We start from the raw sequence: 16,820 nt of genomic DNA on the forward strand, positions 1-16,820 counted from the left end.
ACCCACTGAGCCATCTCACCAGCCCCCTTAAAATTTTTTGAGAAAATAGCTTTAAAAGGTTTTATTACATTGATTGATTGATTTGATTGATTGATTGATTAGGGGCCAGTAGGGGAACACCATGGCATGCCTGTGGAAATCAGAGGACAGCCTGTGAGAGCTGATCTCTATTTCCTGGTGAAGTATGTTTCCCTAGACCAAGAAACTTGAAAAGACCAGTGTCTGGAAACTTGCTCTCTTTTTCAGAGGTGATTTTCAGTATACTTCACTTCCAGTCCTTGTGCATGGGGTTCCTGTTGTAAACTTTGTTACTAGCCCTGGGGCTTGCTTTCCTGCTAGCATGTATCAATGCTGTTCAGTACATGAAGAAATGACTCCAGTTATCTCCAGTTATAGCTCAGGTGGGCACTGCCCTGGCCCTGGGCTGAATTGGATGAAGATCTTTTTATTTTTTTTGTAAGATGGTCTCTGTGTATCCCTGGCTGACCTGGAACTTGCTTTGTAGATTAAGCTGCCCTCAAATTTCCAGAGATCCTTCTCTCTGCCACCCGAGTGCTGGCATTAAAGGCATCTACCAGCATACCTAGCTCCGGTGGAGATCTTTATTTAGACCAGTCAGGGAATTACTAGATGTTCGGTGTCTTATCTGGGTCAACCTTGGGTCAAAGGACAGTGGTTTTCTTGCAGCTGAGATTTTCTAGTTTTCTGTTGCTTGGCACTACAGGATGCTGTGGGCTGGGCCCAACGACTCCAGCTATCAGAAGGCATATGTCTACCATTAGGGGGCAGTGGCTCCAGTAACAGGCCAGAAGCCAGGAATGCATTGACTTCACAGTTAGGAGTTGAGCAAGGACACTTTCTTCTCATTAAAGGAAATGGTCTGATGAAAAACCTTCTTGTGAGGCCAGACAGATTTCTGTGCTTGGAAGCTGGGGCAATCCCTGACCTGGCATGGCAGAAGAGGGAAGTAAGAGCAGACTCTCAGGAGGTATTTCTTCCTGGGGATCTCTAAAGGAGGGAGGAACAAGACACCCTTGGTTTTCAGACCCTTATCCAGGGCAAACTAACCAGAGTCACTTCTTTTAGAAAAGACTTGCACGTTGTGTTCCTTAAAAGCCATCTTGATCTTTTGGAAGCGCGACTGTATGCATGCTCCTCTGTTCTATAGAAAACAAGTGAAGTCACCTTCCATTGTGTCTGTCTACACATAACCAAAGATTGTTATATTCTAATGGCTATTGTGAAAGTGGATGGATTTGGTGATTTCAGTACTGTTGGAGCCGAAATTGTGAATAGCTCTTGCCTCACTTATATTATTGGGGTTAAATTTAAGCAATGAAACAGGCCACGTATGATGGCATACTTGGGAGGCAAAGTATGTGCACGCGCGGGGGGTGGGGTGGGGTCTCTGTGAGTTCAGCAGTCTAATCTGCATAAGTTCCAAGCTAGTCAGGGCTGCACTGTGAGATGCTGCCCAAAAAGATGGAACTTTAGAGTCAAATTGTAGTTGTTACTAGCCCTAAATAGTATGTCCTCACTGACATGTAGTTCTTGCTTCAACTACATGTCAGTGAGGACAAAGCAGGCCTTGGTATGGCCCTGGAATTGTCTATTTACATATCTTTAGCTTCCTTTTCTTTGGGATTACAGAAGTATATAGAAGGGCTCGATTTCCTTTCCTTATAGACTTTGCCTATAGATTTGGAGCCCTGAGTTGCAGTGTAGATTTGTTTATGGCCTTGAGCCTCAGTTGGTCTCTCATAAAACTTCAGACTTTAGACTCTAAAAGGGTTTTTCCACCTCAGAGTTGGGTTGGGCACCTTGGCGGCTAGGCTGTCAGCTCCTATTGTTGCCCTTTCTGCTGTGGGTCCTCTGGAAACCTGTAGGTGCATGGTGGGGTGCACATGGTAGTGCCTTAGGCTCTGAACAGCTGATTGTTTTTCTTTGTTCCCACAGAACCTTCTGCTCCAGCCAAGGTGGTGAGGGCAGCTGCTCCTAAACCGCGTAAGGGCAGCAAGGTAAGGATCGGGGGGATCAGGGGAGCGTCTCCTGTGCCTGCCTGTGGGTGATTCTTGTTCTAGTAAGCACTTCTGGCCCTTCTGTAAAGAGCATGGAAGCGTTTTATGGGTGCCAGTACATGGTGTCTGAGTGTACACACTGATGTGGCCCCAATCTCTAAAAGGAACTAGAGCTTGGGTGTGGAGCGAAACGGCAGGCAGAGTAACCCTGCGGCCTTCATAGACTATACCTTGCAGGTTGGTGATTTTGGAGATGCAATCAACTGGCCTACACCTGGAGAGATAGCCCACAAAAGTGTGCAGGTGAGTGTGAGAAGGGGTTGGCAGGTTCAGGTATTCTTTATACAAACTTTGTTCAAGAGCCATAAACCTCACCTTTCTTGATTTTTGAAAAGGAGTAGTCGGTGGGCATAATAGTATACTTCAGAAGTCTCATCTATTCAAAAGAAGGTTAAAGAGGGATGACTATGCCTATTCCAAGAGTTCAAGGCCATCCCGTGTAACGTAGGACACCAACTCCCTTCAATTCTGAACAAACAAATGAAGGCTAATTATATAAGATGGATGGCAGTAAAATAATTAGGAATTACCATCATGTGAGCCTTTGCCTGGTTTCAGTGGTGGCTCAGTGGGTTTAGGAAACAGCTGTGTTATAGTTTTCCAAAGCCCATATTTTTCTATTACTGTGCCAAGTTTGTCTATGAGTAATTGAAAAAAAAAAGATGTTGGCACTGGAGGCACTGACTCCAGTTTGGGGGAGTGTGTTTAGCTCCCTTAGACTCCATCAGAAGAGACTCTTGATCAGATCTGTTTCTCTCAGCACTTTTGTTCTGAGCTAGTAGGTCCCTTATGGTAGACCAACATCTTTTCCATCCCATAGATTTAGGTAGCTAGAAAAATCAGTTGTCCCTCCTTGATGGCTGGTATTGCCATGTCTTGTGGTAGTATCATCTGAGTATGAAAGTTAGACCTTAGGGTATATCTAGTGTAGCCTGCCCTCATACCTTCCCAGTGACCGCATGTGTCCTTGCCTCCTGTAGCCACAGTCCCACAAGCCTCAGCCTGCTCGAAAGTTGCCACCCAAGAAGGACATGAAGGAGCAAGAGAAAGGAGATGGAAGTGATAGTAAGGAGAGCCCAAAAACCAAGTCGGATGAATCGGGGGAGGAAAAGAATGGGGATGAGGACTGCCAGCGAGGCGGGCAGAAGAAGAAAGGTAAGTGGCATAGTCGGGACCTGGGAAGTGTGCCTTTCAGAACTTTGAAATGACCTAAGTTTGAGCTGTTGGAGGATCTTCAGGCCAGGAGGTTACTGAAGGCCAGGTGTACCTGTGTGCTCAGCCTTAGTGTGTCTTCTCTTAAGCAGGCTTTTATATTGCTGTTTCTAAAACCTGAAATGATACAGGCCTGACTGCTTTTTCTCATAGACAGACCTATTCTGTCTGCTGACGAGGCTTGAAGTGGCAATTCTAACTCATTCAGCACAGCAGCCTCTCTGCATCCTAGATGGTTCCCTGGTTCCTGCTCACTCTACCTAGAATGGTCCCACAAAATTGTCACAGGCAGTGATGTGGCACATGTGTGAAGGGAGCCTGGAAAGTTAGTTTTTATTCAGGGCTCCAGAAAATGAGTCTTACACCTAGAACCGCTGGCCTCCTTATTTTCGAGATTTAAACAACAAAAAAGAGGTCTGGTGCTTGGAAAGATGTGCCTATGGCTACCAAATGAGTAGTTAAGCAAGAATTTGGGGGGAAGGAAAAAGCCATGTCTGAGGGGCCTGCCATGCCTCGCTGACATGCTTATGCCGTCCCTCAGGGAGCAAACACAAGTGGGTTCCATTGCAAATAGACATGAAGCCTGAAGTACCCAGAGAGAAATTGGCCTCCCGTCCCACTCGCCCACAGGAGCCAAGACATACACCTGCTATCCGTGGGGAGATGAAAGGTATGCACGGCCTGCTATGGAGGGTCTGGATGAGGAGGATATCTGAGGATTTACCAATTGTGTTCCTCCTTACTATAGGATCTGAACCTGCTACCTACATGCCTATATCTGTGGCCCCACCCACCCCAGCCTGGCAACCAGAGACCAAAGCGGAGCCTGCCTGGCACGACCAGGATGAGACATCGAGTGTGAAGAGTGATGGGGCTGGTGGGGCGCGGGCTTCCTTCCGTGGCCGTGGACGGGGGCGTGGTCGTGGACGGGGCCGTGGACGGGGTGGCACTCGAAGTACGTGAGGCCCCTTTGGGCTCCGGGATGTCCAAGGGAGTGCGGCATGGGGAGTAGGCGAGATTCTTCTCTCCCTCTAATGATGCCCGTGTCTCCTGTAGCCCACTTTGACTACCAGTTTGGCTACCGAAAGTTTGATGGTACAGAGGGGCCCCGCACCCACAAGTATATGAACAACATCACTTACTACTTTGACAATGTCAGCAGCAATGAGATTTACAGTATGGACCAGGAGCTGCTCAAGGATTATATCAAGCGCCAGATGTGAGTGTGCAAGCTTTTCTGGGGCCATGCTGGAATGGGGCCCAGAGCAGGGTCTAATGCATGACCATTGGAGTAGCCCTGTTGAACTGAAAGATGGCTTTCTGTACTTTGACAGAATTCTGTTCATTACCACTTAGGAAAGTAGAGACTACCACTAACAGGCAAACACCCTGGCTCCCGTCTGTAGCCAGGCTTTTTCCAAGTGTTTGTAGGCCTTGTTCTTATCTCTCATGACTGTTGCATGCCAGACTTAGATGACTTGGATTTCCTGTCCCTATTTTATAGGAGAACAAGCAGGCCAGTAATTCACAAAGCACAGGCTTAATGCTGTTTCTGTCTGGCTATTATTTTTTGCTCTTATTCATACTAAAGTGCTGGCTGGAAGACCAAAGGAGAACCCATATAGAGAAACAGGTAGTAGAGCAAGAGGGTCAGTGTTGTAGTAGCAGAATAGTGTTGGACCTGAGTTTCAAAAGAGGGTTACTTTGTCGGGCTCACCTGTGACAGCTGAAAGGCAGTAGTGCATCATTTCTTTTCAGCCTTTAAGCCAGTGATTTTCAAACTTCCTAATGCTGGGACTCTTTAATACAGTTCTTCCTTGTGTTATGGTGACCTCCAACCATAAAATTATTCTTGTTGCTACTTTATAACTGTAGTTTTGCTACTGTTATGAATCATAATGTAAATATTTATGTTCTCTAGTGGTCTTAGGTGACCCGTGTGTAAGGGACACACACCCCAGGTGTCACAACCCACAGGTTGAAAGACAGCTGCCTTAAGCTGTCCAGCAGGAGAAGAGTGAAGTCAGGAATGTGAGGTTGTGGGGGGGAGAGGGAGCAGGGAAGGCCCATAGCCCCTCAGTGATGCCTTTTTTCCCCTCCACTTAGTGAATATTACTTCAGCGTGGACAATTTAGAGCGAGACTTCTTCCTGAGACGGAAAATGGATGCTGATGGCTTCCTTCCCATCACCCTTATTGCTTCCTTTCACCGTGTACAGGCCCTAACCACTGACATTTCACTCATCTTTGCGGTATGTCTCTTCCTGGGGATGATGGTGGGAAAATAAGATCCTCACTGTGAGTCCTGAGTTGATGGGTAAACCCTGACAGAGTTCCCACTAACTGCTTCTACTGAGTGCCAAGGTGCCACCATGTTACATACAGCAAGCACCTCACCAGCTTCAGCAAGAGTCAGCTATAGCTGATCTGCCTGTGTACCCTTCATCTGCTTTTCCTCATGCCTCTGGGTCTTCCTAGAGAAAATCTAGCTAGCCTTTTAGTAGCTACAACATCATTATCACTTCTACAAATAGAACAGGTCTATAACATCATCAGTTACCCTGTTTCAGATTCTCCTCAACTGCTGCCAAACATTGTTAAAAAGGGTTTTAAAGATTAGAGTCCAGGACTGGAGAAGTGTCTCAGTGGTTAAGAGCATGGACTGCTCTTCCAGAGGTCCTGAGTTTAGTTCTCAGCAACTACATGGTGGCTCACAGCTGTCTGTAATGGGATCTGATGCCCTCTTCTGATGTGTCTAAAGACAACTATGGTGTATTCATATAAATAAATAAATCTTTTAAGTGCTTTGGAAAAAAAAATTAGAGTCCAGATCAGATCTGTGTATTGTCTTGTATTTCCGTCTACCCTTTTATTCTTCCTTGCTAATTATTTGTAGGGTAGACTAGGTCGTGTATCCTATACATGCCTGCATGTCTCATGGGACAGGTAACATCTCACATGTCTTGAGTTTGGATAACTTAGGGGCATAATGAGATTCAGGGCTTTGTCAATGGCATGTGTCTTCTTTGGGGTAGCATATGACAATTATCTCCTGCAGTTATTATAGGGACACTTTTCTTAGGGCTTGCAAAACAGCAGTACTCTAATCCTTTCAGTCAACCTTCCCTTACTTAACTTTTGAGGAGAGTTTGAGGAGACACTTGCTACTCAGTTGTTCAGTTTACCAGAGGTAAACAAGAGGTAGAACAGGAAGGGCAGGTTTATGGGTTTGACCCTGTTCACTCTGTGAACAGTTCATTGACCTCTGAAGTGAACGGTTCCCCAAATCCTTGAAAGGTAACTGGTAGGATTTCAGGACTTTCTCTTTAGCACACTGCCCAGCAACACAGATAAATTCTTATTGGTTCTCTATTGGCCTATATTCATCTCCTCCTTTTCTTGCTAAAAATGGTGATACATCACACAGGTATTTTACCACTTTTATTGTTTCATTTTATATATCTGGGAGCTAACTGCAAAGTGATGTATAAAATAGATGCATGCTTCCATTCTTTTAAGTTGAGCAGTGCACCATCCATGGTGTTTCAACCATTTAGATCATGGTTGTTTCTAGGCCTCCTTTACAAGTAAGTGGGGAGGTGGGGGGGGGAAAGGGAAGGGGGTTGTCTGTATATATGTCTGTTAACTAGATGCAGTGCCTGCAGAAGCCATAAGAAAGTAGTGAATTGGACTGGCGAGATGGCTCAGCGGGTAAGAACGCCGACTGCTCTTCCTGAGTTCAAATCCCAGCAACTACATGGTGGCTCACAACCATCCGTAAAGAAATCTGATGCCCTCTTCTGGTGTGTCTGAAGTCAGCTACAGTGTACCTATGTATAATAATAAACAAATCTTTAAAAAAAGAGGGTAGTGAATTGCCCCTGGGACTAGAGGTACAGATGGTATGTGCAATCATGTGGGTTCTGTAAATGGAACCTGAAACTTACGGAAGAGCAGCCAGCTCTCTTAACTGCTTCCAGCTTTTTACTAATATGCCGACAACATATGTCTATAATAGAAGGCCTTGTGTTTTTAGTTTTCTGTTGGCAAAGATTTTTAGAAAGTAGGGTGGCTGATACAAAGGTGAAACTGCATAGCCCTTTGTAAACGTCTGTCTTGTGCACTGTCTCTCTGCTCCTCTTCCCTGCACAATGACAGGGTACCTCATGCTGAGCTTTCCCTTCCCTTCTTTCTCTTAGAAGATTTCAGAGCTTACATAGAAGATCTTTAAGCTGAGCGTGATGGCGCTTATAATTATTTCTAGTACTTAAGAAATAAAGGTTGGCAGATCTCTTGAGTCTGATGCCACGTTTGTCTACAAAGTGAGTTCCAAAACAGGCAGAGCTACACAGGGGAACACTGTCTTGAAGGAAGGAGGGATGGGATGGGATGGGACTGAAAGTCTAATCTTTACTCTTGTATCGGGAGATGATAACTCATAATAATTTAGCTGTGACTCTTAACAACCGTTGTATTGTACAAATCTCTGTTTTTCTTAAAATTCAAATCAAAGAGGCTGGTTTTTACCCTGGCCTATACCTTATACCTGTCTTGTGGTTTAAATTGCCAGAAGATGGCAAGTGCTTTCCTATTACTGTTACTGTCACTGAACAACCTTTTGCCCAGATCTTGGACATTTTTACGAGTGTTCTCTAGATGTCTGGAAGCTGTTTTACAAGCTTATCAAGTTACTTTGTTTTTCATGTTTGTACCTTTTGTGTTCCTGTCAGTTAGGGAAGATGTGACCAGATATTTACTGCTACTGTTGGCCTCCGGGTACTTAGGGACCGAAGTGTCTCCAGATCTGCTGCCCTAAGCAGTCCTCTTCATTTCTTTTCTTCCTTTTCCTCCTCTTCCTCCTCCTCCTCTACAGGCTTTAAAGGACAGCAAGGTGGTAGAGATGGTTGAGGAGAAAGTCCGCAGGAGGGAAGAACCTGAAAAGTGGCCACTGCCTGGACCCCCAATAGTGGATTATTCACAAACTGATTTTTCTCAGCTTCTCAACTGCCCAGAGTTTGTTCCCCGACAGCACTACCAGAAAGAGACAGGTGGGTGTCCCAGTGGTGGCTGAATATCTTATCCTCCAGTGTGCAGTTACCTCCTGACTACCCCGGAGAGGACTAGGATGATGAGGCCCCACTTTTTCTCCCTTCAGAGTCGGCACCTGGCTCTCCCCGTGCAGTCACCCCAGTGCCAACAAAAACAGAAGAGGTCAGCAACCTGAAGACCCTTCCCAAGGGCTTGTCTGCCAGCCTCCCAGATCTGGATTCTGAGAGCTGGATTGAAGTGAAGAAAAGGCCTCGGCCCTCACCAGCACGCCCCAAGGTAGGTGAGGCATGGCTTAGTCCTGAGGGTCTAAGCTGAAAACCTAGGTGGTCCTGGGTTTTCTAGTGTAGGAATGCTAATGTCTCTTTCTATTCTTTGGGAACCATTCTCAGGATACCCAAGTCAGTTCATGTGTGGCTTTTCCACAAGATAAGGCCATGGGGCTTTGTAGGTGTTTGATTTTTCAGGTCTTTTCCCGGGCTCTGGGTAGTGGAGAGGGGTACAAGTTTTCTGTAATGGTGGCAAGTGGCCTTGGGAAGTTGGCAAGGTGTCAGTTTGTCTCAAGATGAATGTGGGAAGGAGTATGCGTTTTGACTAATGGTAGGATCACTACTCTTGAGGTTCTTTGACCTCAAAGTGAAATCACTGGCTCCTTTCTGGGTATCACATTAATGTCTTCTACCTCTGTAGACTCAGCTCCCTCCTCAGAGACCTTTGGTCTGGCCTTGTCGAGTGGCCTCAGCGCTGACCTTGGTGCTTGTGTTCTGTATAATTCTGTGCTTCTGTAGGTGTTTTACCCATAGGACTGGCTCTCCCATCTCCTTTCCTTCCCGTGTCTGCTCACTCCCAGAATATGTTCACTGTTCTTGGCCTCAGCCAAGAGAAATGTAGCACCTTCCAAGGCCCAGGAGTTCAGTTAGTTGCACAAGCTCTGGGAAAGATGGTAGGGAGTCAGGGGAGCCCCATTCCTCCTGTATGGTGTATCTTGAACCTTAAAAGAAATGATTTGGCGTTTCTGTAGGATATGACCGGTCCATCAGAAGATTGCCTCTTGGATGTATACTATGCGGGAGACATACTTCTGGTGTCAGGCTTATTTGGTGTTCCACCACTAAAATGTTTCAAAAACAAGTGAAAGGCTTTTGGAACATGTTGTCTTTTTTGCCTAGACCACTCTGCTCTTGCCTTTATCCTTTAGTGGCCTGTTCTAGCAGGCTTTTCCTAACATATCCAACTCAGCACAGTACCGTTTTTGTGTGCTCCCTAGACCTATTTAGAGCCTTTGTTGAACCACACTACAGATGGCTGCTGTGTTCATTTCCTACTGAGCTGTGAGGTTTCTTAAGTACTGGGTCTTGTCTTGCTCATTCAGGCTTTCATACAGAGCCTGGTACTGTTGTAGGTGCTCACTCATCAGATTGATGAGTGTCTACTATGGCTGGGACCCAGCGTAAATATTGAAGGTAGTGTAGCAAAGCTGCTTGCCTTGAACTTGTGAGTGCCAGGTTGTTGAGTAGCCAGATGATGGGTGGTTCTTGTGCTTTGTGCCTGCCCCCAACAGCCAATGTGTAAGCTATGAAGATAAACAGAAACCGCTATTTGTGAATGACTGTGTGTGACTGTGAATGACGGAACTGGACTTCTTCGGGGTTATTCTCCATGAAGCTGAGTCCAGAGAGGACACCTGTAATTTGCTGGTGTTGCCAGGGTTACAATTGTGATGTTTTTGAACTGAGAAGCCAGAGAGCCTCTTTGGGCAGCTAGAAAGCCTGGTTTAGGGCCTCATGTGTTATCCCAGGTCATTCCCCTTTGGTGTCTGCCCTGTTTCAGAAGCCAGAGGAGCCCAGGTTCTCCCACCCAACTGCTCTGCCTCAGCAGCTTCCCTCCCAGCAGCTGATGTCTAAGGATCAGGATGAGCAAGAAGAACTAGACTTTCTGTTTGACGAGGAGATGGAGCAGATGGATGGGNGGAAGAATACCTTCACTGCCTGGTCTGAAGAGGACTCTGACTATGAAATTGATGACCGGGATGTCAATAAGATCCTCATCGTCACTCAAACACCACCTTACATGCGTCGCCACCCTGGAGGAGACCGTACAGGCAACCACACTTCTCGTGCCAAGATGAGTGCTGAACTGGCCAAGGTCATTAATGATGGACTCTTCTACTATGAACAAGATCTATGGACTGAGAAGTTTGAGCCTGAGTATTCACAGATCAAGGTGAGACTCAAGCATAGCTTTGAACTAGGGCCTAGGGTTCTTGTAACATGGAGAAGAGGAAGGCTGATTTGCCATGTGACTCTGGGCAGGTACCTCTGCCTGTTGCCTTTTGTCTTTATGGATGAGGGAGTGGTTGATGATTGTCACCTTGGCAGAGGAAATGTATTTGTATACAGTGTAAAGAACATGTGGGATGACTGACTGTCCTATCTAATCACTCATGTTTGTCACACAGTTGGCTAGAGCCTTGTGGAAGATAAAATAAAGATTGGACTATTATCTTTAGTCTTAAATCAGACACGTATCAAAAAAGGTCTTAAGAACCCTTCTTAGTGGAAAATGGAGAAAAAAGAGGCACTTCTGGAGACATTTCTTGTCAGTTTTTGGAATAGCTGTGTTTGGTGCTGGGTGGGCCTAAAGGTGAGTGTGTGCAACGAACAAGCAGCAGTGTAGGAAAAAAACTCAGGATGGGCAATCTGCAGCAAGTTCCTTAATGGTTGTTGCCCAACTGGTCCCCTGCCAGGGAAGAGGAGCATGGTCAGCACTAACTGAGATCAGTACCTGGGCTGAGAGATGGTGGTGGAGACTAGAATCCTGTGTGTATGGATTGGGAAGCTATTCTCACCAGTTTCCTGCCAGTCTTGATTCCTGAGCAGCCAGAGCATCTTGCTGACTAACAGCTTCCCACTACCTCACATCTACAGCAAGAAGTGGAGAACTTCAAGAAAGTGAATATGATTAGTCGGGAACAGTTTGACACTCTGACCCCTGAGCCCCCTGTGGATCCTAACCAGGAGGTTCCTCCTGGGCCACCTCGGTTCCAGCAAGGTGAGGGGATGGGCACCTGCAGCCCAGTGTGGGTGAGAGGTATTAAGCTCTAGCCAAAATATTCCCTGCTCATTGACCCTACTCTGCCTCTGCAGTTCCTACTGATGCCCTGGCCAACAAGCTGTTTGGTGCTCCCGAGCCATCTACCATTGCCCGTTCTCTACCAACCACTGTCCCAGAGTCTCCAAACTACCGAAATGCCAGGACTCCCCGCACACCCCGGACCCCCCAGCTCAAAGACTCTAGTCAGACACCACGGTTTTACCCCGTGGTGAAAGAAGGACGGACCCTAGATGCCAAGGTGAGGTGGTCAGCTGGGTGGAGTCTTGCATATTTTACTGCCTGGTCTGAGCCAACAAAGGGCCAGGATCCCCTCAGGCAGCATCCTTAGACTGAGAGCTCATAAAGTAGACTTGAGTATAGGCATGGCCTACAGAGGCTGAAGGAGTGCAGACCAGATGAGAGACCTCAGGCACATCTTCCTGCTTCTCCGTCTCACCTGTGAGATACTTGGAAAGTTCTTTCGTCAGGTTGGGGGTGTAATATTAGTGCTATTGCCCTTGTCTAGTGCACAAAGCCTTGTGTTCAACAACCTCCAGTTGTACCCAAATAAGAAAATGCCTTTGTAAAGTGGGATGTACCATTTGCATACTAAGGGCAGCTTGATATACATCAGCATAGTAAATGTGTAAGATAACTAATTCTGGTTTCATCTTTACAGATGCCTCGAAAAAGAAAGACAAGGCACAGCTCGAATCCCCCCTTGGAAAGTCATGTGGGCTGGGTGATGGATTCTCGGGAGCACAGGCCCAGGACTGCTTCTATTAGGTACTGTGGCCAGGCTACTTGTGGCGTGACGCTCACCACCTGAATCTAAATCCATACAACAGTGTGGGAAGCATAGCCTAAGGTCTGGGAACTGGAGGCTTCTTGTGTTTTGTTCTTTTTCTTTTATTTTTAGAAAGTGACCTGGAGCTGTCACATAGAGCAGCCTCCCTTGAACACAGAGATCTGTCTGCTCACTAGTCTCTCTAGTGCTGAGAGTAGAATATGGGCTGGCTGTCGTAAAGACATGCTGTCATAGCCACACAGAACCCAATTTGAGGTTACTTGGGCAGTGAAACTCTGAATTCCTTTCCAAGCCTGTCTACTGTCTGCCTAAAAGTAGAGAAACTCTGCTAGTTAGACCCTATAGGACTCGGGGTGCTCAGTGGTAGTTGCATATCTGCCAAGACTGGGTTCTGACCCCAGCACCATAGTTCACTGACTCAACTACTAACTGTGGGACTCAGATACTTCTTTAATTTTGCCAAATCTACTTTAAAACAAGTCACATTTTAGAAGTCACCAGTCTGTGAACTCAGCTTCCCACAAAGATGGTAGATATTAGGAGGAAGTAGGAATTGAGAAAAATACACATTGATTAACACATGGTGATTGACTAAAGACAGAATAATATTGTGAGTTTCTTTTGGCAGTTATAATATCTCTGCCACCCCTGCAGGGACCAGTGGCCCAGGTGTGAGCCTCAGTGACCTCAGAACTCTCCAAAATGTCACTGCACAGCTGTTGCCTATAGGTTAAGGCCAGTGTAGTACAAGACTGCACCCTGGCTAGTAGGTTAGAGGAACCTCTCCTACCTTATAGTAGGGCAGAGTGGGTGACTGGTGACTCAATCACTCTTCTGGCTTCCATAGCTCCAGTCCTTCAGAGGGAACACCTGCAGTCGGCAGCTATGGCTGTACCCCTCAGTCACTGCCCAAGTTCCAGCATCCTTCCCATGAGCTGCTCAAGGAAAATGGCTTCACACAACACGTCTACCACAAGTATCGGAGGCGCTGCCTTAATGGTAAGTGCTGGCTCATTTGAAAGCTACTAAGGACCTTGGCCATTGCTTAGGGACCCACCCATCGTCGTGAGTTTAAAGGCTAGAGGATGTGTTGCTGGCAGCAGTTGACTTTTTCTTGACTCTTGCAGCTTTTCTTGGTTCTCACAGCTGTAGTCATACCATTCTAGAAACTGGGTAGGAGGGTCTTAAGTTATAGCCCAGCCTGGCTCCATAGAGAAATTCAAACTTAAGAACTACTGATGTGGGGGCTGGGAAGATGGCTCAACTCTTAAGAGCACTGACTGCTCTTTCAGAGGTCCTGAGCTCAATTCCCAGCAAACCACATGGTGGCTCATAACCATCTATAATGGGATCTGATGCCCTCTTCTGGTGTGTCTGAAGACAGAGACAGTGTATGCATATACATAAAATAAATAATACTTTAAAAAGAAAGAACTGGGCTGGTGAGATGTCTCAGCGAGTCTTCTGAAGGTCCTGAGTTCAAATCCCAGCAACCACATGGTGGCTCACAAACACCCACAATGAGATCTGACGCCTTCTTCTGGTGCGTCTGAAGACAGCTACAGTGTATTTATTTATAATAATAAATAAATCTTTGGGCCTGAGCCAGCAGAGTTGACCAGAGCAAGCGGGGCTGACCAGAGCAAGCAGAGGTCCTAAAATTCAATTCCCAACAACCACATGAAGGCTCACAACCATCTGTACAGCTACATATATATGTACATAAAATAATCTTTTTCAAAAAAGAAAGAACTACTGATGTTAGATTTATGTGAGATAGTTTTTAAATGCAGGAAGCTAAGGGATTATAGTGCCCAGCTTTCCTGTTCTATACCCATATATATATAGGAAATGCCAATTTTTGCTAATTTCTCACAAGATTGCTGGGACAATTGTTGCCAGAATAAGCATGTATCCCAAACATCTTCAGGTTTGGGCTAAGGCTGAGTAGAGCTTTCTAGGTAAGAGATTTGGAATCTAGGCAACTTTCCTTTCCCCTTCCCCTTTTCCCCTTCCGCCTCCCCTCCTCCCACCTCCCCCCTCTCTCTCATTTTTTGAGACAGGGTTTCTTCTCTGTTTAGCACCGGCTGCTCTGGAACTCACTTTGTAGACCAGGCTGGCCTTCAGAAATCCGCCTGTCTCTGCCTCCTGAGTGTGCCACCACTGCCTAGTGAAAAGTTTTTCTTTTGAAGAGGTTGTAGGAAGAGAAGAATCTGTGACAAACTCTGTCACCTATGAAGCCTGCTTGCTTATTCTCTGCCCCTTTGTAGCAAATGGTTTACTGGCCTTATTCTAGAAGATAGTAGGAGGTAGCCTTGGTGTAGAATATCTGGTCACATGAGATGTCTTAAAGGTGTAGGACTTGAGGTTGTTGAGGGAATATGCAGGTCAGTGTGACCACTTAGTAGCCTGGTACCTGCTTCAGTATTTCCTTAAACTAGAAGGGAGTTGTGGGGGCGGGCGGGGGAGAGTGTAGCATAATCAGTGTTGGGAGCCTCTGGAAGAAACTGGAGTTTTCTGTTGTGCTGGCACTATATTATGTCTCTGTCTTAATAACTTTTCTATTCCTGTGAGGAGACACTGTGATCAAAGTGACATAGAGAAGGACACGTTTACTAGGGGCCTGTGGTTTCAGAAGGTGAAGCATGGTAGCAGATATGACACTGGAGCAGTAGCTGAGAGCTCACAATCTTATCAGGAGGGAGAACACAGAGAAGACGGATGCATCCCCAGTTATACCCTTCCTCCCACAGGTCACACTTCCTAATCCTTCCCAAAAAGTTCCACTAACTAGAGACCCAAGTAATCAAACATAGGAGGGTAGGTTTAGGCCTCATTCTCACTCAGACCTCCAGAGTTCCGAACTTAAGGGTGGGCCTTTGTTTTCTCCACTGCTGCCAGACTTGCTTTCTTCTTACACAGGCCATCCTGGTTCTGCTCGTCCTTGTCTGTGTTGCTCAAGGTGTCTGTTCAGACTCTTTTTAGTTGACTTATTGTCAAGTCACTCTATAGTAGGAGTTTGGGGGCAGGAGATTCTTTTTTAAAATATATTCTGAGTCAGGATTTAAATACATTCTTGAGGCAGGGTCTCACAGCTTTGACTATCCCAGCTGGCTGGTAAGCTCCAGGGATCTGCCTGTGCATATTGTTCAGGCTAGCCTTTATCTCTCCGAGTTAAGTCTGGCCTTGAACTGCTGTCTCTTATCGCCCAACTGCTGTAATTTATGTGTATGAGTATTTTACACATGTGTATATTTATGTACCATGTATATGCATGGTGCTGATCGAGACCAAAACAGGGTGTTGAATCTCTTTGAACTAGAATTATAGGCAGTTGTGAGCCACCACCACGTGAGTGCTGGATCCTCAGCAAGAGCAGCCAGTGCTTTTAATTGCTGAGCCATCTCTCCTTATTTACATGTTAACATGCTATACTTGCTAAATCTAATTAATTTGACAAAAGGTGACTTGTTTGTACTTCAGCAGTGTTCTGCCAGTTCCTTTAAGTCAGCAGTTTTCAACCTGTGGATCTCTACCCCTTTAGGAGTTTTGTATCAGATATTTACATTATGATTCATAGCAGCAACAACAAAAAATGATGTCCTGGTTGGGGGTCACCACAACATGACCAGTATAAAGGGTCTCAGCATTAGTAAGGTTGAGAACCACTGCTCTAAGTGATAGCAGGTGAGACTCGGAACTAGACAAATGGCCAGATTAGAGGTTAGGACAGCATGGCCTCACCCTCTCCTGTTTTTCCCATCAGAGCGGAAGCGCTTGGGCATTGGCCAGTCTCAGGAGATGAACACCCTCTTCCGCTTTTGGTCCTTCTTCCTCCGAGATCACTTCAATAAAAAGATGTATGAAGAGTTCAAGCAGCTCGCACTGGAGGATGCCAAAGAAGGCTACAGGTGAGTGAGCCAGGGGCTCTAGTTAGGGCCCCAGTGAGTCAGCTGCCAGAGCTGAAATTGAAGTTTTAAAGATGGGCTAGGTTTTCACCCAAGTTTAAAAGTTCATGTGGTGTGTTTGTACAGGCAGTTCTCCTTTGTTCTTTGTCTCTTTGCTTCTTGCTCTGTTCGTTGTGCCTTTATGTCACCAGCAAATCTACTGGGGAGGGGGGTCAGATATGCCTCTCATCTCCACCCACCCCCCTGTGTAGCCCTGGTTTCCCTGGACTTCTATCTGTAGATCAGGCTGACATCACCCTCCTAGATCTGTCTTCCTCCTGTTTCTTGAGTACTGGGATTAAAGGCATTTGCCACTGACACTACCAGGGGGCAAATAACAACCCACCCCACCCAGAGACAGGGTTTCTCAGTGTTAGGTGTGCCTGTTCTGGAACTCACTCTAGAACAGGCTGCCTTCACATTCAGAGATCTGCCTCCCAGTGTTGGGATTAAAGACCAATTAATTGTTTAAAGTTATTTTAACAATGTAATAAGCCTATTGCGACAGCTCCAGAATATTTCTAAACAACTTCTCTGTAAGAGGGGGTGGGTTTGTGGGTTTGTTGGTTTGTTTCATTGGTTGGTTTTTCCCAAGACAGGGTTTCTCTGTATAGTCCTGGCTGTCCTGGAACTCACT

The 16,820-nt window shown here is 46.1% G+C and overlaps 1 protein-coding gene across 3 annotated transcripts in view; it reads left to right on the forward strand.

The window, feature by feature from the left end:
- Larp1 (La ribonucleoprotein domain family member 1) overlaps nucleotides 1–16,820 on the forward strand; it is a 49,699-nt gene that overhangs the window by 30,029 nt on the left and 2,850 nt on the right. For all 3 annotated transcript variants that reach the window (XM_021177322.2, XM_021177320.2, XM_021177323.2), the window contains exons 2-16: nucleotides 1,957–2,018; nucleotides 2,256–2,321; nucleotides 3,059–3,233; nucleotides 3,832–3,960; nucleotides 4,039–4,245; nucleotides 4,347–4,509; nucleotides 5,397–5,541; nucleotides 8,163–8,337; nucleotides 8,445–8,614; nucleotides 10,166–10,558; nucleotides 11,263–11,386; nucleotides 11,482–11,687; nucleotides 12,108–12,214; nucleotides 13,084–13,235; nucleotides 16,003–16,147. In XM_021177322.2, the coding sequence (XP_021032981.1) occupies nucleotides 1,957–2,018; nucleotides 2,256–2,321; nucleotides 3,059–3,233; nucleotides 3,832–3,960; nucleotides 4,039–4,245; nucleotides 4,347–4,509; nucleotides 5,397–5,541; nucleotides 8,163–8,337; nucleotides 8,445–8,614; nucleotides 10,166–10,558; nucleotides 11,263–11,386; nucleotides 11,482–11,687; nucleotides 12,108–12,214; nucleotides 13,084–13,235; nucleotides 16,003–16,147 (2,419 nt within the window). The remainder of the gene's footprint in view (nucleotides 1–1,956; nucleotides 2,019–2,255; nucleotides 2,322–3,058; nucleotides 3,234–3,831; nucleotides 3,961–4,038; nucleotides 4,246–4,346; nucleotides 4,510–5,396; nucleotides 5,542–8,162; nucleotides 8,338–8,444; nucleotides 8,615–10,165; nucleotides 10,559–11,262; nucleotides 11,387–11,481; nucleotides 11,688–12,107; nucleotides 12,215–13,083; nucleotides 13,236–16,002; nucleotides 16,148–16,820) is intronic.

The sequence above is a fragment of the Mus caroli genome, chromosome 11 (genome assembly GCF_900094665.2).
Source record: "Mus caroli chromosome 11, CAROLI_EIJ_v1.1, whole genome shotgun sequence".
NCBI classification, from domain to species: domain Eukaryota; kingdom Metazoa; phylum Chordata; class Mammalia; order Rodentia; family Muridae; genus Mus; species Mus caroli.